At 51.2% G+C, this 23,581-nt stretch overlaps 1 protein-coding gene across 5 annotated transcripts in view; it reads right to left on the reverse strand.

Moving 5' to 3' along the window:
* The window catches only part of SMOC2 (SPARC related modular calcium binding 2), a 155,441-nt gene that overhangs the window by 96,360 nt on the left and 35,500 nt on the right, over positions 1–23,581 (reverse strand). For 3 of the 5 annotated variants that reach the window (XM_004278851.3, XM_049695215.1, XM_004278850.3), the window contains exons 2-4: positions 13,548–13,719; positions 3,135–3,241; positions 2,064–2,163 (exon numbers count right to left, since the gene is read on the reverse strand). In XM_004278851.3, coding sequence (XP_004278899.1) covers positions 2,064–2,163; positions 3,135–3,241; positions 13,548–13,719 — 379 coding nt within the window. The remainder of the gene's footprint in view (positions 1–2,063; positions 2,164–3,134; positions 3,242–13,547; positions 13,720–23,581) is intronic. The other 2 variants (XM_033403971.2, XM_033403970.2) reach the window with 1 other exon arrangement.

The following is a 23,581-nucleotide window of genomic DNA, read 5'->3' on the forward strand; positions in this document are numbered from 1 at the left end:
CATAAACACTGTGTGTGCCGTGCACTCAGTTCTCCCAACACTCTCCCTTTAAATACCAAGATTCTCTCAACAACGCCCTGCAAGCCACAGTTTCCACACGTGTTCCGAGCACAGGCACCTGCTCTCCCCCACCCATATCTCTGCAGAATAAAAGCATGAATACAGCTGGGGATTCACAGAATTTTCCCATAACTCTGGCCAAGCTGCAAAAGCAAGCCACAGGGGTGAAAAGGGAGGCACTCCTACAGGGAGCCCGGTCTCGGTCTGGGAGGGAGCCTGCCCTGCCCACACCACAAGTGTCCTCAGAGACACGCCCTCCCCACCCCCGCTGGCATTTTCCATGCAATAAACACCAGATTCTAAGCAAAGGGGAAGAATACTCTTCTTTCCATAACCCATCACTTGAAACAAAAAAATCCACATGGGCAGTGAAAAAAATGGAGCATTTCTATACAGCAAAATATTGCTGCTACCTGGTTGGAAAAAATAATGTGAGTGAACAGTGCAGTGGTTCGATTCTAGAAATGAAGTGTTACAGGGAAGTTATAAGAAATCCAGCCAACTTTGCTCATGGTTTTCTAAGAAAGTTCTTTCAGACACTACTTAATTTCTCAAAAGGTGTCACTAAAATCATGGAAATAGGTATCTCCTCTGCTGTCTCCTTCGTAAAATAAGGCTCAGATTGACTCAAAATGCTGTTACTTGGTTGAAATAAGCATTTGCAAGTAACCTTCAGAGTGAGGGACACACACAGAGGCCAAGTCATTATGCTAATTGTTTTCTCTTTCATTTACTCCATGAGTTTGTAAAAGAATTATTAGGTGCAAATGTAAGCTCACCAAAAATATATTTACAGCAATTTTTAGATCTTGGATGACAAAACAGTTTTAAAAATAAGTATATTTTAATTCCACATTATGCACACCCCCTGGCTTTTAAGTGATGACCAGTCACTTAAAATTAGGTTTTGTGTTACTGCTAATTACGTACGTACATCATCATTCTGAGGCAGTTGAGTTCTGACCTGTGCCTTGGCTCCTGGTATAAATGTCTGAATCACGAACAGAATTTCTAATTATAAGATGCCTGTTCTTGAAACAGAAAAGCGGTCTAAAAGTAAACTGTCAATACACGTTTCAATATTTTGCATGAAAATTCAGGAAGATGTTTTGTATTGTTACATAACAGTATGTTTTTCCCTAGTAAGCTTAATCTAGTGATTGTGACACAAAGATCATGAAATTTCTTCATAAATGGTCTGATAGGTCTCCCTCACCAATTAATCAAAACTCAAGCTGCAGACCATTTTCAAATAAAAATGATCTGAATCTTTTATAACATTTTTGGTAAAATATTAATGGAAAACAGACCATTTTATAGATTCTTCTCCTGCCACTATTATTACCTTCAGTACATGAGGCCCTCTTATGAGTAATAAAATAACACAAATAAACCATCTGGAAAGGGATCTGTGACGAATGAGCCACTTTTTCTTTGCAAATATATACATACAAACGCAGAAATGTTTGCTTTTCTCGGCCAATGAAAGCATTTGGTCTTTTCCACTGATGACCACGGTCCCTGTGGTTATTTCTAACCATTAAGAGCCCCGAATTGCCATAACCTACTGTGGTTCAGACCCAGATCCTCCATTCCTAAGCTCTCTTAGAAACAAAGTTTTCGGGCTTCCCTGGTGGCTCAGTGGCTGGGAGTCCGCCTGCCGATGCAGGGGACACGAGTTCGTGCCCCAGTCCGGGAGGATCCCACATGCCGTGGAGCGGCTGGGCCCGTGAGCCATGGTCGCTAAGCCTGCGCGTCCGGAGCCTGTGCTCCACAACGGGAGAGGCCACAACAGTGAGAGGCCCACGTACCGCAAAAAAAAAAAAAAAAAGTTTTCATAATACTTTGGGCTTTGTCCAGTGACTCAAATCCATTCCCAACATTCCTCATAATTCCACCTAAACTGAATTTCTTTTCAGTTATGAGCAAACATTTGTAAGATGATCAGAAAGCAGGCAATAATGTCAGCAGCAGTTTCACCTCGTAAATTCAGTTGGACCTACCGGGACACCTGGGCGTCTTGTGGGCCACGGCGGTGCCGCTGATGGGTCTCCCGTTGGGTGTGACGCACCAGCAGTACCCCGTGTAGCTGTGGCACTGGACCTGCAGGAGGGACGGCATGGGATGGGGCAGTCAGTGCGAGCGGCGCCCGCCCTCCGTGAGGCCCCCTCCACCACCTGCAGCCCAGCCTCAGTTCCAACGCAGGTCCAGGAGGCCTGGTGCTTCCTGAGTCCTTGCGTTTGAACACCCGGCAAACAACCTGGAATGCTCTGGAACCTGGGATCTTAGGGACAAAAGGGACCAGAGGTGTTGTATAGTGAACGCCGGTGGGCGCCAGCCCGTAACCGTTCAGTATCTACTCCTTCATCTTTGCGATGGGGCCCGAGCCCACATCTTAACAAGAGGGAAACCCAGTCACCCAGGAGTCAGGACAGACAGGAGACTGCGGTCCGGCTGCCGGCGGGATGTCCCTTCACTGCCCCAGCTCCCCCCACCGCCGCCAGCCAGCGTGGACACCACCCACGGCTCCAGCTTCTCTCTGTCTCTCTCTCTCCTTCCTGAGTCTTTCAAAGGTCAAATGATTGTTGTGAAAATACACAGAGCTCACATCATTATTGGATGGCTCACAGCAGATCCTGTCTTGTGTCTGGTTTTTTTTTTCCTACCAAAAGCTTTGTCAGTTAGCGTAGTATTTCAGGAATTTGTTTCCCTTAATAAGAAATCATAGTATTGGCAATAACAATATTGACACACTCCAGATAGAGCACTGGGTGATCAGACGCCACCACTGACTAACGAGGTGACCCCAGAAACCAGATGTGACCTTGGCGTGTTCTCCTCCGCAACTAACAGCGAATCGGAGTTGGAGGCTCAGCCGTGAGCCAGCCTAGAGGAAGCCGTGCGGTCCGTCTCCCAGCAGTGAGGGGGGACGGCACGGCCGTGACAAGAGCACGTGCGCCGGGGAAGGACTCGCCCTGTTTGTGACAGCGACCCCCTCGGGAGGAACCACTGTGAGATAGGAAGGAAGACCCCTGCCCCGTGAGAGGCCCGCCGCCCCGCCCCGGGTTGCACACCTGGCTGTAGGTGCCGTCGTCGCTGCACTCGGGGACGAACACCTGCTGCAGCTCCTTCCGGGCTTGTTCCTGGGTGTACTTCCTCTCGGCCACGCACCTGGACACGTCTGCGGGGAGGCACAGGGCGAGGGCGGCAGTCAGGCCGCGGGGTGCACTGCAGAGGCACCGCCCGCGCGAGGGGCTGGGGCCAGAGGGGCCCGGCGCGGAGGCTGGCTGCCCGGCGGGCGCCCGGCCAGCAAGCAGGATCCCCGTGGGGAGGCCGGGCCTCGGCGGGAAGGGATGCTCTTCTCCCAGAAGCCGCGGCTCTGAAAGGCCACTCCGCTTGCCTGTGGAGAAATGTGGACTCTGCTTCCCAGATAATGCAAGATGGGCAGTAGCCCCGCCAGTCACAGACAGACTCTCAGATCCTAGGAGGTCCTTCGGAGCACAGGGGCCAGGCCATGCGCCAAGTGGGTACCGGGTCCAGGAGCCACGGTGAAACTCAGCACAAAGGCACCGCCCTGGAGGGAGGGGGGCAGGCGGGCACCCTGGGGGCACGTGCCTTCCTGCCCTCGGCTGCAGCCCAGGGACCCGTCCCATCTGTGGTCCACCCTTGTCCACCCGGCAGCCTCTTTCCTCTGCATCTGAGTTTCTTAGGATGTCAGAGTGATACCAGGCTCCTGCGCTTCTCACCTCAAGAGGCAAGTCCAACAGTAAATCAGATTAAAGGTCAAATACCTTTATCAGTCTTCGCGCTGAGCACAAATTTCCACCCATTCACGTGAAAATACAACATGATGATTTGATACAAAGCACGATGTTCCTACTGTTCCTTAGGAAGAGATCCCCTGGGACACCATCAACTAGTAGAGAAGGGAAAGACTGAACCAGTCAAGCCCATCTAACCCAGCTCTGGATGGCAGGAATGAGGAAACAGACACCAAGACCCACCGTGGAGACCTGCGATGGTGGGAAGGCAGGGCCTGGGAGCCGCCAGCCTGCTCCATCTGAAGCGGTACCAGAGCCTGTTCACTCCTGCTGCTTGTCTCAGGACCCGGGAGGAGTTACACAGGTGGGCCAGCCCCCGATAGGGGCCCCTCTTCTCACGACCAAAGGCCAATAAAACATGTTCTGCAGAATCTGCGTCCACCGTGGGGAAGCGCGTCCCCAGGGCTGCCACCGCTAGCCTCACGCCCTCGGGCGGCACCCCAGGCACACGCCTTAGTTCTTTAGACCCGTCATCTGATGTAGCCCCTTGGAATTTTAGAAGTTGCAAAGAATGGCTTGCCCCAGTTTTCTTAAGTGTTTCCAGATCTAAATTACAAGTTGTCTGGATTTGGAAGGCCCTCTGGACACTGAGATGCTGCTTCAAACGTGTCCACTGCCCAGCATTTTTAGATGGTGACTTTCTGATTGCTTGGTAGTAAAATGTCTTAGCTACAATGAAATGCCATCTGGGCGCGAGCTCCAGGGCTCGGGGCTGCCTGTCCTGCAGTGTCCATGTCTAAATACTGACTCTGCTGCCGGAAACCCTTATCTTGGACCCTGTGGAAGCCCCGTGGCCGCCGCCTCCCGCAAGATGGGCCTGCGCGTCCGGCGGAACACGTCCAGGCAGGCTCAGGCCTCACGTCTTGATCTGCATTTTTGCCAGCACTCGGCAACATGTGGTTTTAATGTAGCCTGTGTTTTAGCTGAGGAGAAATCACTGCTCTGCTGGACTTCTGTCCTCATTTTTTTAGCATAACCTGTGGTTTGACTGTGTCTAAAAGGAAAAGTGACATGAGTTCTCAGCTTGCGAGGTCTCCACGAGGGTACAGACGGGGTTACAAATTACTTCTAGCATTTGAACTATTGTGGAACATGCCAAAAACGCAGACATTTCCCAAACCACCTACGGGCCCTGTTCCGGGCTCCAGTCTTCTGGAAAAGACTCCGCATTTGCCACTGGCGGGAGAGCTCTCAAACCTCTCACACGGACGGCACGTTCAGTTCCGGGTTTACGTCTGGCACGTGGCTGAGGACTCAGCCACAGGAAACCAGGAAGACTTTGCAGCAGGAACTGCAGGGCCCGTGTCAAGCATCCCTGAGAGCAAGTCTGTAGCCGCCGACTAGGCAGGAGCGCTCTGTGCCTCACACCAACTGCCTGTTACTCCCTGATCCCGGAAAGCGTGAGTCAGGGGCAGGGCCTTCGCTCCTGAGAAGAGGCCCAAGAGCGTCCACCACATCCATCCTACGGAAATACAGAAACACGCTAGGGAGTTCGCCCCCAATTAGTAACATCTCCCGAGTGTTCTTTCTACTTTGTTTTTTATTTTATTCTGGTTAGGGCACTTAACATGAGGCTGACCCTGTCAGAAAGTTTCTGCATGTACAGCACACTGTCGTTAACACGCCCTTGTGCTGTGTCCCCCGGCCGAGGTCCGGGACAGCTCATCCTGAGCGGCTGGAACGCTCCCCTGTGCCCTTAACATCGCTGTAAACCATATGTGGTTCACAGATACACTCTGGAGGCTAAATTCAATGCCCTTCTTTGTAGAAATCAAAATATGAAGCAGAGCCTCAGAACTATATTATTCTCAGTTTTTCCAATTTGTCCATCACTTTTAAGTGGAACAGAAAGGTTCAACAGTCTTGGAGCTGAATTTACAGGTGATACATTTCTTCCCCAACTATATTTTCTCTCTTTACGCTTCCTGTGGTGAGATTAAAAATTAAGCAGGGGGCTTCCCTGGTGGCGCAGTGGTTGAGAGTCCGCCTGCCGATGCAGGAGACACGGGTTCGTGCCCCGGTCCGGGAAGATCTCACATGTCGCGGAGCGGCTGGGCCCGTGAGCCATGGCCGCTGAGCCTGCGCGTCCGGAGCCTGTGCTCCGCAACGGGAGAGGCCACAGCAGTGAGAGGCCCGCGTACCGCAAAAAAAAAAAAAAAAAAAAAAAAAATTAAGCAGGTGCTTAACTGTTCAGGGGCCTTGTTGAGATTTTACTCTGGACGCTTTATTTTTAACTGTTTGAGAATTAAAGCCTCAAAACGTGGGCACGATAATTTGCCCTTACTGTGGGGCCACTACACAAAACATAAAAGTGTACAGTTCAGTGGTGTTTAGTGCATCCGAAATGTTGTGTAACCACCACTCCTACCTGGCTCCAGGACATTCTCATCTCCACAGGGAAGCCCATCGCCCTCCCTCCCCGGCGACAGCACTCTGCTCTCCGTCCCTGTGCATTTGCCTGTTTTGGACATTTCATATAAATGGAATCAAAGCGTGTGACAGTGTGTTTTCAATGTCCATCCACGGCGTTACCTGTGCCAGCATTTCTTTCCTCCTTAGGGCTGAGGAATGTCCATCGTACGGACACACCGCAGCATGTGTATCTGCTCTAGTACTGATGGACAGTTGGGCTCTTTCCACCTTTTGGTGATTATGAGTAACGCTGTTCCGGGCACTCACGTACAAACTTCTGTTTGAACCTCTGTTTTCAAGTCTTATGGATATATATACCCGGAGGGGAATTTCTCGGTCCTATGATAATTCTGTGTCCAGTTTATAGAGAAAACACCAAACTGTTTCTCACAGTGTATGAACCATTTTACATTCCTGCCCCAAAATGGACAAGCGTTCCAATGTATCCACATTCCCACCAATAATTATTTTCTGTGTTTTTCATTTTTAATTGTGATAGCCATCCTAGTGGGTATGAAGTGGTATCACGTAACTTTTTGGTTCATAGTAATTTTTAAAGTATGATCAATTTTTACCTCATAGGAAAATCCAGCTTAACTGAAAATTATAATATTTTAATTAAATCAAAGCATTAAGCTCCTTCTAATCAAGGATTTCAATCATTTTACTAGACCAAAGAAAAACTTTTGCTTTGATGCAAATTTGATCATAGTTTTTAGAAAGTTTTTGTTATCTGAAAGAGCAGAGACTTTACAAATAATTTCTTCCCTGTGTTTAGCAAGGCATTGCTAGCAACAGGTTTTGAATAAAAATTTGGGGATGAGTTTTTTGTTAGTAATAATGAGTTTTGTAAGCAATTTATTTACCTAGTTGTTAATTGTTTTCTCTCAACTGCAAAGTGAAAGAGATTCCTTTTCCAAGGGGATCACAAAACGTGTCTATGCGTCAAGATACGTTAGTCACGGAAACTATCGAGATGCACTGCTTGCTCTAAACTAGAAATAAACGGCCATGTTTTATAGTGGTTGTTTCTAATGATGGTTTTCATTTAAACAGGAAGCAAATCATTTCCTACTTTGCTAACATCACGCACAACAGGTTTAAGCAATTATTGGAAGAGACAGATTTGCTGCACATTTTATGCAGAAGAATTTTGGAGAAGAAGAGTTAAAAGGCCCCGAGGAGGCCCAGCCAGAACAAGGTCATGGAGCACTGATGTTTACAGGCGGTCCTGACCCTGACCGCCCCTGAGCCCGGGAGCTCTTCTTGTGGGGTCCTCTGTCCATCACACACAGGATGACATGGAAACATTACCCAGAAGAAAGTGGATCGCGTGTCCTTTAACTCTTCCTGTGTGAGTCCTCACCCCAGAGACAGAGCCACTCAGCAAGCTCCTTACTGAGGCAGAAACCCTTGCGGATATGGAATTATTTCAGAGTCGCATTATGAAATGTACAATAAAAGGCTACACTGGGTATTTTTCGGGTCAACAGACCTACTGACCCTGGACCTAGCAGGGCGACTACATGGTGATGGTTTTGAGCACGGTGGTGTCAACTCTCTGGGGACACAGTTCTCACTGCTGGGTCCCCGTGGCCAGCACGGGGGCTGCTCAGACAAGGCTGGGGTCAGAACAAACGAAGCTGACGAGGAAGCCAGCTCCCCCTTAGTAATGGCTGCAGAAACGATAGCCCGAGGGCGACAGGCCTTTAGTTTTATTGGCATCGAATGAAGGCAGACCCTGTGTTTCAAAAGTTGGAATACTGTACCCACCCGTAATTTTGAAGGGCAGCCTCCAAGGAAAATGAGGAATTCTGTGCTGCAATGTTCTTTGGCATAAATGATACAGAAGGCTGTGCTCTGATAAAGGACCCGTAGGACTCCAAGGAAGGCTCCCCGTCCACCCACCTGCAGCCGCCCAGCTCAGGCAGAGCCACGGCAAGGGTCCAAACCGTCCCTTGACCAGAGGGAGCATCTTAGAGCCGAGGAGAAAGAAACTGAGTTTTCATCGTAAGTATTATCATTGTAAACGCATCAAGACAGAAACAAATTAGAACAGGAAAAGCCCGGGTACATAATCGGGGTGGCCAAGTCCTAAAGGAAAAAGAGTAAGATAAAGTACAGCTGACTGCAAGAATATATAAAAGTATTCCAACGTTTCTTACAACATTTATCCGGGGAACAACTGATCAGAAGCAGCTCTATGATGACTGATCGCCACAGTGTCATCAACGCATCACCCCAGGTCCCCATGCAAGCGATCCCAGGGTCCTTTTGTGTGAAGTCTGGCTACAAACCTTCACAGGGCAGACTGACTGAGGCCGCGCTGCGCTTGCCCCAGCTCCTCTGATGAACTAACCTTGAAGGATACAGGGTTGCTAAAGAGAACAGAGAAAAGATTTTTTTCACGAACATTTCAAAAAGTTCTGTTGTGTTCCTGACCCTGGCTTGAACGTGAGAGCACTGGCGCTGCCTCTCACTGTGTCTGCTTCGGTCTATAACGAGGGCGCTTCTAACATCAGACCTGTTAGAACAGCATGAAGGAGTTAAGGTCAACAAGACTGGGGTAGGGTTTCCGCAAGGGACAAGCGCCGGCAAGGTTAAAACGTCCTGGAACCACACATGCAAAGGGCACTTCCGAGCCGGCCTGTGGGCGAAAGGAGGCTGATGAGACAGCAGGAAGCAGGGACACAGACCCCCGAGAGGACCGGGCAGAAGACACGGGCGCGCGCGCACGTGTACATAGGTACACGCACGAGACACACATACACACCCATACACGCAGGTGCGTGCCCACACACACACATGCACGTGTACCTATGCACACGTGCCACACACCCTGCATAGACTCCTCTCATGGAAACACCTGTTTCATTGAAGAAAAGGATGGCAGGTTAACTGATTTCCAGCAACCAAGCTGCACCCTGGCCCTCGGCGCGCTGTGGGTTAACAAAGCCTCCAGGTGGCGCTACGTGGGGGCATCCAGGTGCTCTGCCTCCTTCAAAGGCAGTGTCATCCGAAGTCTGAGGAAGACGGCCAGTGACGAAGCTTCCAGCCCACTTCCTGGCTCTCCAAGTAGGAGTAAAGGCTTTGCGAGGAGCACACGTTTACGATCAGAAGACTCTTCGGAGGGAAGGAATTCCTCGTGTTCATCTGACCCGACCGCCCTGTTTCAGAGGCAGGTGGAGCCCTCCTGGCCTGGCCCCTTACCGCTGGTTCCATGGTCCCCCGACCCCTGGGAGCTTGCGAGGTGCAGAGGCCAAGACCTCGCCCTCCCGACCCCATCTCTGCCCCACGTGGAGATCCGCGGCCAGCTGCCTGCCTGGCCACACCAGTAGCATCAGAGGTACTGCGGCTGGGCTGCGGGCCCCACCGCCGTCAGGTTTTACATCGCGTGTTTTAATAAAATTAAAGTACACAGAGCACTTCAGAGAGGGCGGTACTGCACCGACTGGAGGTGACAAGCGCCCTCCGGCCTCGCAGAAATTCTGCTTGAAAACCTCGGTACTTCCAGGGGCGACAGCCCTGCTGACCACGTGTGTGGTTTACGCCTTCCTCGGAATTTCCAGAAACGCAGTGCTGGGAGCCTGAGCTCTCTCCATGCAGGACTCAGCGGAGTGCACACCAAGCCCAGGTCAGCAGGATGCCCCCTGCAAGTGGCCTGGGTCACACACAGGGAAGAGGACGGTCACGCGGTCCTGAGGGCCAGGCCTGCCCAGAGAGCGCTAAGGTAACGCCTGGTCACAGCAGCCCAGCAGGGAGGGAGGCCCGGAAGGCACGCTGAGGCTTCTAGGCCAGTGGTCACTATGTGTCCAGAGTGAAAGCCCAGGGTATTCGCAGGAGAGAACAAGGGCTCTGGAAACTCGCCATAACCGCGATATTAATAATAACCCCCGTCGAGGGGCAGGGGTCTGTCTCCTCGACATTGTGGACCCCTGTGCACTCGTATGCCGGCCACGCTGTGACCCACAGAGACCCCAACGCTGCCAGGGGGTCGCTCTGCAATGACGAGCAGGACGGTGACCATGAGACTCGGGCTGTGGATGAGAAAAGGGACGACGGGTATCAGGAAGCACTTTGTAACCATGTTTCTTTTCTTATTCACTGGTCACTAAAAAGCCAGGTCTCGGAAGTCTCCAGGAAGTTGTTTCTGTCAGATATCCTTTATAATTCTGTTTCCAGAAATCTCAAAATAGTTCCAAGAACCACCGGCATCTAGACTTTTCTTCTTCTTCTTCTTCTTTTCCGTCTTCTCCCTTTTTTATTTTTTTTTTTTTGGCTTTTTTATTCAGTGTCAGAGATTTTTCTTGAAAAGAAAGGCCCAATGGTCTCAGATCAAAAGAAAAATATTAATGTGTTTGCTGAGTTCTAAAAACACAAACTCCACAAATTTCTAAGAAAATATGAGAAAAATCCATCAGTGTAAACCAGTGTACTTCTGTTCAAGGTCAATAGTTAAGAGCAGGGTTTCCCTGGTGGTGCAGTGGTTGACAGTCCGCCTGCCGATGCAGGGGACACGGGTTCGTGCCCCGGTCCGGGAAGATCCCACATGCCGCAGAGCAGCTGGGCCCGTGAGCCATGGCCGCCGAGCCTGCGCGTCCAGAGCCTGTGCTCCGCAACGGGTGAGGCCCGTGTACCGCAAAAAAAAAAAAAATATATATATATATATATACAGCTTCACACTTGCCAAGTTGATACTACGATACACCAGCCAATTTCAAAACCGGGAATAATTCAGAGCAAATGCGGATGAATATTCGTATTCCGTGCAGTGGGAGTGCCATCTCAATCTCCTTCGCCCGCTCTCACCTTCACAGCAGAAAGCTCTCGACCTGGGTGTGGTGCGGAATTGGCAGTGGTTGTACCCTTGGGGACAGAGGGATGTAACAGCAGCACCTGCCCGGGGAGCCAGGACACCTGTCTCTGGTCCATCAGCACCAGGGTCCCCTCCCATTCACCGTGAACCATTCCTGCCATGTGGTCCCGGGGCAGGCTGGGGGGTGTTAAATGCTGGACACAGGGGGACAGGGTGGGGAAACGACTGGCAAAGTAAATCAGTCGGAATGAAAGAGCCGCTCCTGTCTGAGGAGGGTCCGCTCCCGTTCAGAGCTCGGCTCCAGGGAAAGGCTGCGTCTGTGGGAAAAGACGGTCTGCAGACCGGGAAGCCCTTCTCCGGGCAGCCCCAGCGTGGACCAGACTCAGATCACCCCCAGGAGAGGACTGAAAGCAGACGCTTCAGAGCTCCAACTCCCCCAAATCTACAGTGTCAGAGGTACCTGATGCCCAGTTATCTCAAACTATGCTGTACAACTAACAATGTCTCTTTAAAGTAACTTTAATATTTGCTACCCTTGGCAACCGAAGCACCAGATAACCTTGACCTCGACGTTTACAGGTACCTTCGCATTCTTTTTATTTTAATCCTTTTGATTTAAACTAAACTTGTTTTTAGGAAATAAGTTTTGTTTTTACCTACTTCTTCCTTATCACATTTTTTAAAGATTTTTTTTTTTGACGTGGACCATTTTTAAAGTCTTTTATTGAATTTGTTACAATATTGTTTCTGGCCTATGCCCTGGTTTTTTGGCCATGAGGCACGTGGGACCCCAGCTCCCCAACCAGGGATGGAACCTGCACCCCCTGCATTGGAGGGCGAAGTCCCAACCACTGGAACGCCAGGGAAGTCCCATCCCTTATCACACTTTTCGTGTCACAAATTTATGGTCTGAAACTTCTTCAGTGAGGTGTGAGAATCCCAATCAAGGGAATTATCCAGAAAAAAATGAGGCTGGATCCAAACACAAATAAGCTAACAGTGACATCCCCAAAAGGCCATCTGCGCTTAATTCCAATTGACCGTCCCTGTGCAAAAGCAACCCACCATGGACTCTGCGGAGCTCGAAGTGGGAGGCTCGGGACAGCGACCTCAACTGTGGGACACAGAGGCCTCTGGTGTCAATGTCCACCCAGACAGATGGACGGCCTCTGGCCTCTGTCTAATGAACCCACCACAGACGCCCACGGAGACTATGGCCAACACAGAGGCTTCATATAGCGGCTTCCTCATCGTCCTCCGACAGAGTGTTTGACGGGAATTATCCTCCTAAAGGGCATTTGCGGGGGGTTCTCTAAAGGAACAGGGCACCAAAGAGGATCGTAAAACTCAAACTTTACTGCCACCTCCACAGCACCTGTTCTCACAAGCTAAGTCAGCACAGGCCATTGTTTCTAGAAGGTTCTCTAAAAGGTGGATCACCTGATACTTGAATTCATTCTTAGGTCACTTCTCATTTCTCGGCACAGACACCCGAGGTGTGTAACAACGATCAAGGCATAAAGTTACATCCAAACTTTTCTCCGAGGGACGTGTTTAGGGCACACAAATCAGACGCGCGTGGGAGGTGAGCGCTGGGCTGCCCCGACGCCTGTGGGCAGAGTGTCCTGCGGGGTGTCAGCGGGAGTGGCGCCCACGTCCAAGGACCGGCAAAACTCTGTCTTTGTCACGTAGAGCAGTGGCCCCAACCTGTTCACTTAGGATGTGTCGCATTATGAAAGGAAGAGCAAATTACTCAAAACCTGGCCAAGCACGGAGTTGAGACAGTAGCTCTTCTTTCTTTGGGCAGATTGTTGGCGCTAACAGCTAAACACCGCAGAACACTGTCTCAAGGGTGTTTTAGCCTGTGTGGCTTTTTTTCCTAGATAATAAGAAAAAGAAGGTTAAATCTCTTTCGGAAATTGACTCTATTTGTGCTTGAAACATCAGCGTGTTTTGCTGAGTCAAGCCCTTCATTAACGTGGGAAGCATTTCAATGTTTTGCTCTAAGCTGCTTGTTAACTCCAAATCTGCTTCTTAGATCAGGAAAATTGAAAATTACAAGTGTGAAATCAGCACCCCCCCAAAAAAAATCACTGAAAACGGCACAGGTGCTATTACACACTCCCCACAGGCTGAAAGGTGAAATGAGAAGGAGTTGGAAGAACCAATTAAAAAAAACTGGTGAGAATAATTTTAAGAGACTTTGGAAACATTCTGTGAAACCCTTGGATAAATTTGTGTCATGATGTCATAAAACATTCTAAGAAAAGAGAGCATTCAACAAGAAAAAAAATGATTCAGAAATGACTCTTCTCGCTACGTGCTCTCAACATAAACCCTTGACATTTTACGTAGAAAACCTTAGCCAAATGAAAATAAAGCACATGGGTGTATACTTCAGTGACTGATTCTTGAACAAATGATCGAAAGCAACTTACCTTTGCAGTTTCCACGGTAAGCAATCTCTAGCCGGGGGTCTTTGCACTTGGCGCGCTGAAATTCACAGCGAGACAGGAAGGTCCTCCCGTCCGAGGCGCAGAGGGGTTTCTGGGTGGGACCCCCGCAGTCCAAGCTGCAGTCCTTGTCCTTGTCTTGATCGACTCTCAAAAACTTGGAGGAGCAAAGAAAAAAGAAGCCAGACATCTCAAAGAGTGTTCGATGGAAAGCATAAGGCTATCTAAGGCCACTTAGTGCCAGGGGATGTCCCAGACACATGGTGGGAAGCTCTGAAAACTCCGACCTCCATCTGTTTCACACATCTGGATAACGGGTAACTTCTCTGCCCGGCATCTGGTGGCTGGACCCCTGAAGGCCCCACCACTGGCCTGGGACGCCGTCCAGGGCTGCACGGGGGTGCACACGTTCTGCGTACCTTTAATAATCTGAATGGCAATGTTTTTCTTTGAGTTCGTGAATTCAGTGCCTGGTTGACTCCTGCATTCACCAGGTTTTGCGATCACCTTGGAAGTCGTGGGCATCAGAAGTGCCCTGCCGGCCTGAAACTGGGGGGCAGTCTCTCCCTATTGGACAGTTCCACACAATCTCACCTCCATCCCAGGACCCAGGGCTGCTGGGGTGGTGTGAGCACAGAGCCCCTGCCCCAGGGTCCCCTCCGTGCAGTCCCCGTTGACCGCTCTGGGGTCCCCATCCTCTGACGGCCCGGACACAGGGCTTCAGAGCTTGCAGCATCTCCCAGTGGGGCTTAGATCCGGCCACCTGCTCCCACACCTGTCCTCCTTGGACCGCTGATGGTGCGCCCTGCCCACCCCCCAGGCTTCCCAACCCCCCGTGCGTCCCACCCTCTGTCCTGTGTAGGCCTCCTCAACCCAGACGAAGCAACAAACACGAGGATGAATCCAATAAAGCTTCAAGCTCTGGGAAGTGGAGCCATCGCGAGCCTTTGGTCACTGGAATGTCACCTGCCCTTCACAGTGATTTATTAAAGGAAAGAGAGAAACCCCGAGCTGTGGCTACTACTCAATACTCCACAGCAGTGTGTAGAGCCCTGGGCTCTGTGTGTATCTGAACAGGTTTATTTGGCATGTTTGCCCTGGCGATATTTACAGGGGCAGAGCTCTACTCACAGCAGCCCCTCCCCTGTCCCAGTCTGAGCTGGAGGAAGAGAGGGAATGGACTTTAGCAAAATTGCAGGGACCTCATCAACTTGTTCCCTCATCAGGAAGAGACAGAAAGGACATTCTCAAACTCAGGGTGCTTCGCTCCTTAAAGAGATACCCACACTCTCCCCTTGCGTCTCTGAGTGTCCTAGCTGGCGATGTGGAAAGACCTACCGAAGCTGAGATGAAGCCACAGGGGGAGGAAGGCCCCATGGGGGGGCAGTTGTCCAGGGAGCCACATCGCTCCCGGGGTCCAGGCGGGGCCCTCACAGCCCCACCTGGGGTCCTGGGGAGGAAGGGCTGCAAGTGCACCGTGGCAGGGAGGGTGTGAGGGACAGTCCCTCGGCGTGTTTGGTTGGGAGCTGAGGTCCCTGGCCATTTCCCGGATTTCTGGAGAAAGGCTCCAGCCAGGAGGCGGGTCATGGACGCCTGGAGGGGGACGGTTCTTTGTTCAGTGGGGCCCCGGGACACAGGAGAGACATTCTGCAGGCTCTCGTTTTTCCTAAGAAGTTCACTTGCTAAAATGATCTGTGCTTATTTTAACCAAGAGGCAAGTGGAAACAGATCATTACCTTCCCAAGATTTCGCAACAACAACAAAAGTGTTCTTTTACTAAAAATGGGTAAAGCAAGGCCATAAGCACATTTGATTGAATTCTGTCACTGAGGGGTTTCAACCCCTTGTTTCTCTTTCCCCGAAACTGATTCATGAGAATCAACTCTCCGGCCACGATGATACACCCCAGGCAGCGGCAGCTCCCAGGAGACAGAAGCGCCCAGAGCACCGCACCTGAGGAACTCCATCCGCGCGGAACACTGCTCCTCTTACAAAGTCACTGCCTCACCTCGTTCCTCTCCTCACAAGCATTTGAGTTTTCGTAGACTTGTTCTTATGACTCGCAGCTGGCCTAGAACAGAGCGGTTTTGTGCAAGAAAAAGAAAGATAGAGAGACAGAGACAGAGGCCACCAGGGGAGCAAACTTGACCGTGCAACATCTCGGGACCTTCGCAGGCCCAGTGCACACAGGAGCCCGCCCAGAAGCAGCTCCCTTCCACTTTGGATGACAACCTGAAATAACCTAAATCCTGCTAATTTTTGTGTTTAAGAGGTGGTCTGTTTGTATTTCCTGAAACCCCAAGCGAGGAAATGCGGATGACTTAGGGAAAGACGGTGTAATTATCGTTTCCTCTAAATGCAGAGACGCAGCCTCTATTTTTTAGTTTTTTAAAAAGCTGAGCATTCAGGCGCTTGCAACTTGACCATAACTCTCAGTAATTTAATGATGTAGAACAAGCAATGGAACTGCTCCTTCTCAGAAATGAGGGGATTCACTCTTTCTGCATGTTTCTGCCCCTCCCCGTTTATAACAGCAATTAAGGGGAGACAGTGTACAGAGGAAAATGAGCTTTTAAGGGAGCTGGATTCTTTGCTTAACAAAGCCCTGGAGGGAAAATAAAATAGTCCTATTCTAAAGAATTCAGTGTTCACTAAAGAACTGGGTTGAGGGTCTTCAAACTAGTTCAGATAAAAGGCACTTTGTCAAGTTTAGAAGGAAATCAATTACACCTTGAACAACACTATTAAAACAACGACCTCAGCGTCCCAGGGCCCCGTCTCCTTTGCTTTCATGAAGCAGGGCTGTCTGCACAGGTGCCTTGCGGGGGAGGGGCAGAAGGAAGCTAAGGCGGTGCATGTGCAGTGCCTGCCTGGAGGTCGTGCGACTCCTGCAGTGGAAACAGTAGGTCAAGTGCAAACGGATTAAAGATGTGATCCGTCTTCTGCTTAATAAATGCATGGGTTTAAGCAGGAACAAAATGAAAACATGTAAGAAATGGGTTAAAACACTCTTAATACGGATGAATTTCTTCACTGTGATACTGATATCTGATTAGAATATGGGATAACACATGGTATGGGTTAACATTAGGAAAAACACTTCTGAATTACATCATCCGGCAGCTGTAAGATTCCCCAAAGCGAGAACCTTCTAAATAATGAGCCACCGGGAAATGAATGTAGCTTCCAAGTAAGTGTGTTAGCGTGACGCGAGGACGAGGCTCATACGCTGGGGGGTGAGATGGGTTAGACCCGCGAGGGCGTCTGGGGCATGGGTGAGTCTGGGGGTTTGAGAGAGTAAGTGATCTTGTACCACGGGGGGAAGGTGGGGACACCGGGGACACGGTTATAAACACACCTGCTAAAGGGCAACTTCTCCACTTTAGAGGCTAAGCTTTCACTGATTTCAGGAAAGAGTTCCCTACTTTTTAGTGGAACAGAGAACCCGAACCTATGACACAAACGTGGAGATGGTGTTCTAGAGCCTCGAGCCTGAAGCTGAGACGTTTGAGTGAAACACAGCTGCTGCCCCGAGTTCTCCCCCAGGGAGACAGCCACTCACTCATTCATTCATTCACTCATTCATTCACTCGCTCACTCACTCGTTCACTCATTCACCCATTCATTCACTCATTCACCCATTCATTCATTCCCTCCCTCATTCATTCGCTCATTCATTCCCTCACTCATCAATTCGTTCACTCATTCATTCGTTTGCTGGAACCAACAAATGCCAATCGTGCGTGTTTTACAAACGCTCTCCTGCAGCATTTTAATTGTCTGCCTCTTTTTCACACTCTTTAAGGACGTTGTATCTCTAAGGTAGATCAAAAGTCAGGTCCAGCTTGAACTGAACTTGTTCAGTAAGTGCTGAGGGACAGCGCTCTGCCAGGCTTTTTCCTGGACTCCAGGAGGGGCGTGGGGTAGGGTTCAAAGGCGGTCCTGTCCTCACAGAGCTTAAGTTCCGGAGGGCAGCAAACACAGCACCACAAAGCATCACGACAGCATCTGGGCCAACGAATAACTACCGTGCGGTGCAGGACGACGCACGATCACCGGGTCACACGAGGCAGAACAGAGTGTCCGAGAGCCCTGTGGGAGAGCCTGCTGAATCTGGTGTGGGCTGTGAAAACGCTCCTCAAAGAGACCATCTGAGAAGACTGGAAAAGCCCAGGAATGAGACGGGATGTGGCCTGAATCCCAGGGCACAGATCACCAGAAGCAAATCAGGAACAGTGACGTCATGCAGGTCTGCTGTGGGGTCAGTCTAGTGACTGGCCTACAGACCAACGAGCTGGGAGGCACCCTGAGGACCGGGGAGGCTCAGGGGTGCCAGGGGTCCGGGTAGCTGGTCCCCTTCCTGCCGCCAGAACACTCCCAACCCTGTGTTCCCCTTGTTACACACAGATGACGCCAGCGGACGGAGTCTTACAGAAAGCAACCCACTTAGTATGGTTCTCCAGTCCTCTGTAATTAACTCGGCCAATTGCAGCGTTCATGGTGCTAAGTGTAAACCAATGAAAACTGGATTCTGCCGCTGCTCGATGCTACTCAGGACGTTTAGCAAACGTCAAAATTACAAGAGTGTGGTGTCGACTCGGTCTGTTTGTCTGTAAAACGGGAGCAATAATACTTTCTCTGCCGACTTTGAGGTAGCTGTGAGAATAACTAAAATAACGGGGTTTACACTGTGGAGAACAGGATGAAGACAAGCGCGGGTGGGAAGGGCGTCTGTCCCCCAAGGGAGCTGCCTCCTTTGCAAGGCAGGCGTGGCACCAGGAGGATCGGACCCCAACAGAGACGGTGGGATCGGCTCTCTCTTAGGTGCCTGTCCCCGCCCCTGCCTTCCCGACTTGAAAAACAAGCCAGCAACGTGAAGTGAAGACAACAGACTGTGGGCCTGCAAAGGGGGCTCTGTCGTAGCAAGTTTAAGACCCTGAGTGAATAACGCAGTGAGATAGCAACGTAGTGATAACGTGTGTCCCCATCATCACTTTGGGCCTCTTTGGGCCTTTTCGTTGTATTTATGGGACATCTGTAGGAATTTAAAAACCAAGGGCAAACTATTGGGAGGAATTTGTTTAGGTTTTATGACTAGATTAAAGCTATAAACCCAATAAAGAGACAGAGAGTGGCCAACAGTCTGTGCTGGAAAATGCCAGCGTGTGTGGCAGGTGGTCTGCACCGCAGGGCTCAGTGGTCAAAGAAATGGCCTTGACTTTGGAGACGGGCAGCTGGCTGTGTGACCTGGGACGGTCGTGCTTTTAGCCCAATAATCCTTGGCTTCTTCATTTGTGAAATGGAGGTGGTAACACTGTTGCCTGTTGGGAAAGTGAAATGAAATAGTGCAGGACAGCATGCTTGGAGAAGGCACGCAGATGTCACTTGAAATAAGCCCTCCCGAGCAGGTATTCAAACACAGGGCGAATTCGCGCTGGTAAACCTTTACACGGTCATAAAGGTTTCGAGTCCACGGTAGGAGCATTAAGTGACCCTCCCATTCATGGTCATTTTCAAAACGAAACTTCGGAGCATGAAGTAGAAAGGGAGCTCAGGTAGGTGGTCAGGACAAAGAAGCAGGTTTTGCAGGACGATGCACAGAGCGAGGGAGGTGGGCTCCACACGCAGGGTCCATGGGAAGCGGGTGCCCGTGCCCGGAGAGGGGGCCCGGCAGACGGGCCGCAGCAAAGGCTGCAGGGACCCCACGGAGGACCGGACACAGGAGAGTCGTCCACCGCGTGTAGGGCACAAAGACAGCCCTCCCAGGACTGAGAAAACCCAGAGAAATGCAGCGCCAACAGCCTGACAGGGAGTGGCGCCCCGGGGCACACAGGCCGTTGCGACTGTTTTCTTTATCTCTGGGCTGCCTCCGCATTTTGTTTGAGTGGACAGGAGACTTTTTATAAGTGTTTTCAGGGAGTCCTTGCTCGCTTCGGGTCCCAGACCCAGCCTCTCTCTGGTGCTCTGGCCCCCGGTCACCGTTCGCACGGCGGGCTTTGGTTCCTGGTCCCACAACCAGGGGCAGATGCTCGGCGGTACCTCCTGCTCTGCAAACCTCGGCTCGTTCCCCCAAACCTTTCTTTTTTATTTACTTTCCTTCCCTGTCTCCACATCAATGTTAATTTCAATGATGAAAGCAGATCTTTTTTCTTCTTGTTAGTACATCTTGGCGATAATTCAAGGAACTCCTGGGTTTTGATTGCTCCGGACTTAAGTTTATCGGAGAGTCAGAACTTCGTTATTCTAAAATTCTCCTTAATAAAATATCACGTGGATAGTGCTACCTCAGTGCAAGAATTATCTTTGATCCTCACTTGAAAATTACGTGACAACGTTCAACCGTTACTTTTATGGTTCGGAGGTGATTCGTCTGCAGAAAGTGGATTCTACAAATGCCTTAAAAACTGCAGTGGAGCTGAACCTCTGCTCATACAAGCCATGCCAGTTCTGAAGGTGTCACCACCCTTTTGATGACTTGAAGATGTGTAAGGAAGGTTCCCAGGACTTTGGGCAGGCACTATCTTCATGAGTTTACCTACAATTAAGTGCCCGTTCTCATCCAGGACCCCAAAAGAACCAAGGAATAGGGAAAATGGATGTTTAACAGCTCCATGTCTTTCTCAGGCTACAGCTCTGTGAGACAACGCACATTGGGGATATGGGAGAACATTACAGTGGACCCTCGACCGATCGCGTTAGAGCACCTGGGACCACAACTCCTTCAGGGTAGAGACGGCGTGTGCTCATCCACGAGGGCTCGCGCCCCATCACCGCATCTGGTCTACAGTCGGTGCTCAATAAATGTTCATTGTCTGAGGAGCTGTCATAACATGACCAGGTGGGACCGCTATGGAGTTACCGGGGCACGTGGCAGGGAAAAGAAGATGTTTGAACTAACAGGTGTAGGGATTCGGGACTAGTAAACAGCAGAGGCCACGATAGACATTGAAACTTTAGGACAGACATCGAAACCCTGGCATTCTCACTCTAAGTGTGTTGGGAGGGACACACCTGCCCTACAACCTGAAAGACCCGTCCCCCATCGCCACCCCCGCGCGGGCGCCGCGCTCATGTCTGTTTCAAACACCCCCAGGCTGAAGTACACAGAGATCATACAGACGCCCTGTCTGTGTCTAAAAACAAAAGCGTAAATCAACCAGGAAAATAAGTATTAAGCTCGTGTCTGACTCCATTTTCCAAAACCTCCACTCTACACACTGCAGTTGGCCACGTCACCATCGGCTGGGGGTCAGCCCCAGGGTCGCTAGTCTCCACCCCAGATACGGTGCCTGGTACATCTGTGCACACGGACAGGGCGTGGGGATGCCTGGGGCCCTACCATGCTCTGCGCACCAGCCCTTGGAGAGGGGCCTGCAGGTGGCATCGCTGACACGTGGCCGGATGACAGGGAGAGAGACGCAGAGCTGGCGCCTCCGTGTGTCCGGACGTGGCCAATCCTTTGTGTTCTGTCACGACACGTCGCTCATAAATCCCCTGACAGCCTCCCCGTCTCTGGAGCAGTGAAACGCACCGCGCGCGGCCCCCAGTCCCTCCCTGCTATCCTTCCCTTGGAAGATCAACGCGCTCCTTGATGAAGTGACGTTTCCAAAGGCATTCAGCCAGGGTGTCTTTTTTAAGGCTCCTTCTCATTTCAAAGCATTTAGAGCAAATTACACTAAAGTACATGTTAGAGAATATTAAAGAGACCTGCAAAGCAGGGGCAATTCATCCGAAAGCAGGGACACCAGATAGCTTGCTTCTCTGCCAAACCTCAGGAGACGATGAGCTACAGGGTGGAACCGTTTCCACTGAGGACAGAACGAAAGGAGTAAAGTGGGAACCAGAAGGACAAACCCCGCTGGAAACAACAGGTGAAAATGTCGCAGTGAGACGGTCTCGTCTGCTGGCCAAGCAGGTAGAGAGAAACTGCTCCCTGGGCGAGGAACCGGGACGCGCCACCCAGTCTCCAGCGCGCTCACGCCATTTCTACACTTTAAAAGTGAGAATGAACACATCGCATAAGGCCAGGGGCCTCTGATCTCCCAACAGAGACCAGGCAGAGTTCAGTTCCAAGTCTACATCCAAGCTCTGATGAGACCTGCACAGCATCCGAAACATCGTCTGCATCCTCAACCACACCCCAACCTCATCTTTCTTCCTGCGTTCGTGATCTTGCCCTTTCTGGGGTGAAACGTATACCCAAGCACGGCGTCAAAAGCAAGGACGTTTAGCTGCAGACCGGGGTCATGAGAATCAGGACGGTCACTGGTCTGGTTCCTGCAGGGTTTCCCCACGGGTCCAAGCACAAAGCAGGTTCCTAACAAGGGTCTGCTGAGTGACGGAGCAGAAGGGAATGAGCCCTGAGAGCCCTCTGTATCCGGAGGCTGGACTACCTCACCGTCCAGCACTGAGGGACGCGCGTGCTCCGTGCTGGGCCAGGCAGAGAGGGGTCCCCAGGGAACGAGGAGGCACAGAGAAGACCCTCCCTCCCCCGTGTGCACCTCCACCCGTCCACACAGCCACAGCCCCAAGGAGAAAGAAACCCATGGCAGGAAGTCCGACTCCCTTTCTCTGTGGAGATAAGAGCCGGGTGCCTTTGGTCCACACGCCCTGGGGGCAAGGGCAGAGGATGCCCCTTTAGCATGGAGTGTCGTCAGGGCACCGATAAAGACACCGAGGGTCCCAGAGGACACCAGTCCCGCTGCCTCATTTGACCAAAGAAGAAATGGAGGCTCGCCGTGGAGGTCACCCAGCTCGTCCAGGACAAACTACAACCAAGTCCAGGGCTTCGGGCCCGGGTCCCTGCTGTTCACTCCAGTCATGCACGGCTGTGAACACGACCCGGGGGTCAGGGCTGCGTCTTCCTGCCCCAGGGCGCCCACTCCAAAGGCTTCAACCTGCACCCACGCACAGGACCCAGTTCTGAAAAGCAGCCTTGGAAAGGCGCATGGAAGAGGGGCGGGAGGGGTGCCGTGGGCACGCCCCCCTTCTGCCCTCTCGTCTCTTCTGCAGGTTTCCGCCTTCTCCGGGCCTGCGGGTGGTTCACGTCAGCATCTGCACAAGTGGAAAATGGCCTATTCCCCCATCACCTCGGTTTACACGTTACAACAGATTCTTCACATTTTTAAGAGGCCCTGTTTATGTTAGGAGATAGCCAAGGCATGGGGCCTTCAAGGGGAATTCTCTTCCCAGGTTTCTGAAACGGACCATCTGCATCTCCCGATGCTGGTACATCACTGCTCAAAGCTGTCATCGTCACTGAAGTGCACGAGCACAGTCTCGGAGACTGGCAGGAACGGGCTGCCGGCGCTCCTGGGGTCCATCACCCGACGCCCTCGGCGGGTGTCTGCATCGCCCTCCCCCAGGTGCTAACGCGGGGGGGACAGCTCTCCACCCTCATCTGTGTGCGTCACCCAGACACAAGGTATTTCGCTGGTTAGGACTTGAAGTCCAGCGTCAGGTAGCTCACAACTTGCCCCACGTGCAGTTCAACCCGAACCTTGGAACGTGGGGCACCGTCCACGCGGAGACCACCAGTCACACACAGCTGCTCGCCCTGAAATTAATTCAAGTGCAATGAAATTTAAAATGCAGCTGCCAGGCCGCACTGGCTGCGTGCACGCTCTCAACACCCCCTGGAGCCCGGCGCCGGGCAGTGTGAGCACGTGCCTGTCATCACCAGCAGCTCGTAGACGCTGCTCTGGAAGCGATGAGGAAGGGTAGTTCACTTCCTAAACCCCAATTTTTAAAGGACCAGTTGCAGAAAGACAAGTCAATATGCATTCCAGGCTACAGTATTAATGAGGCAAATACAAAATGCTGAGAAAAGAATCGTTTTTTTGAAAAAGTCATCCTGGAATTCACACCTTTAATTAGAGACGAAAGATAAATACTTTAAGGACAGGAGGAGGAGAAACGTGGAGGGAAGAGAGAGGATTTTGAGGGACCTGAGAGGTACAAGAAGATGGTGGTAAAGAGCGGTGGGGAGGGGCGGGCCGGCAGTCGGGGGGTGGGGATGT

Source organism: Orcinus orca, chromosome 12 (genome assembly GCF_937001465.1).
Source record: "Orcinus orca chromosome 12, mOrcOrc1.1, whole genome shotgun sequence".
NCBI classification, from domain to species: Eukaryota; Metazoa; Chordata; class Mammalia; order Artiodactyla; family Delphinidae; genus Orcinus; species Orcinus orca.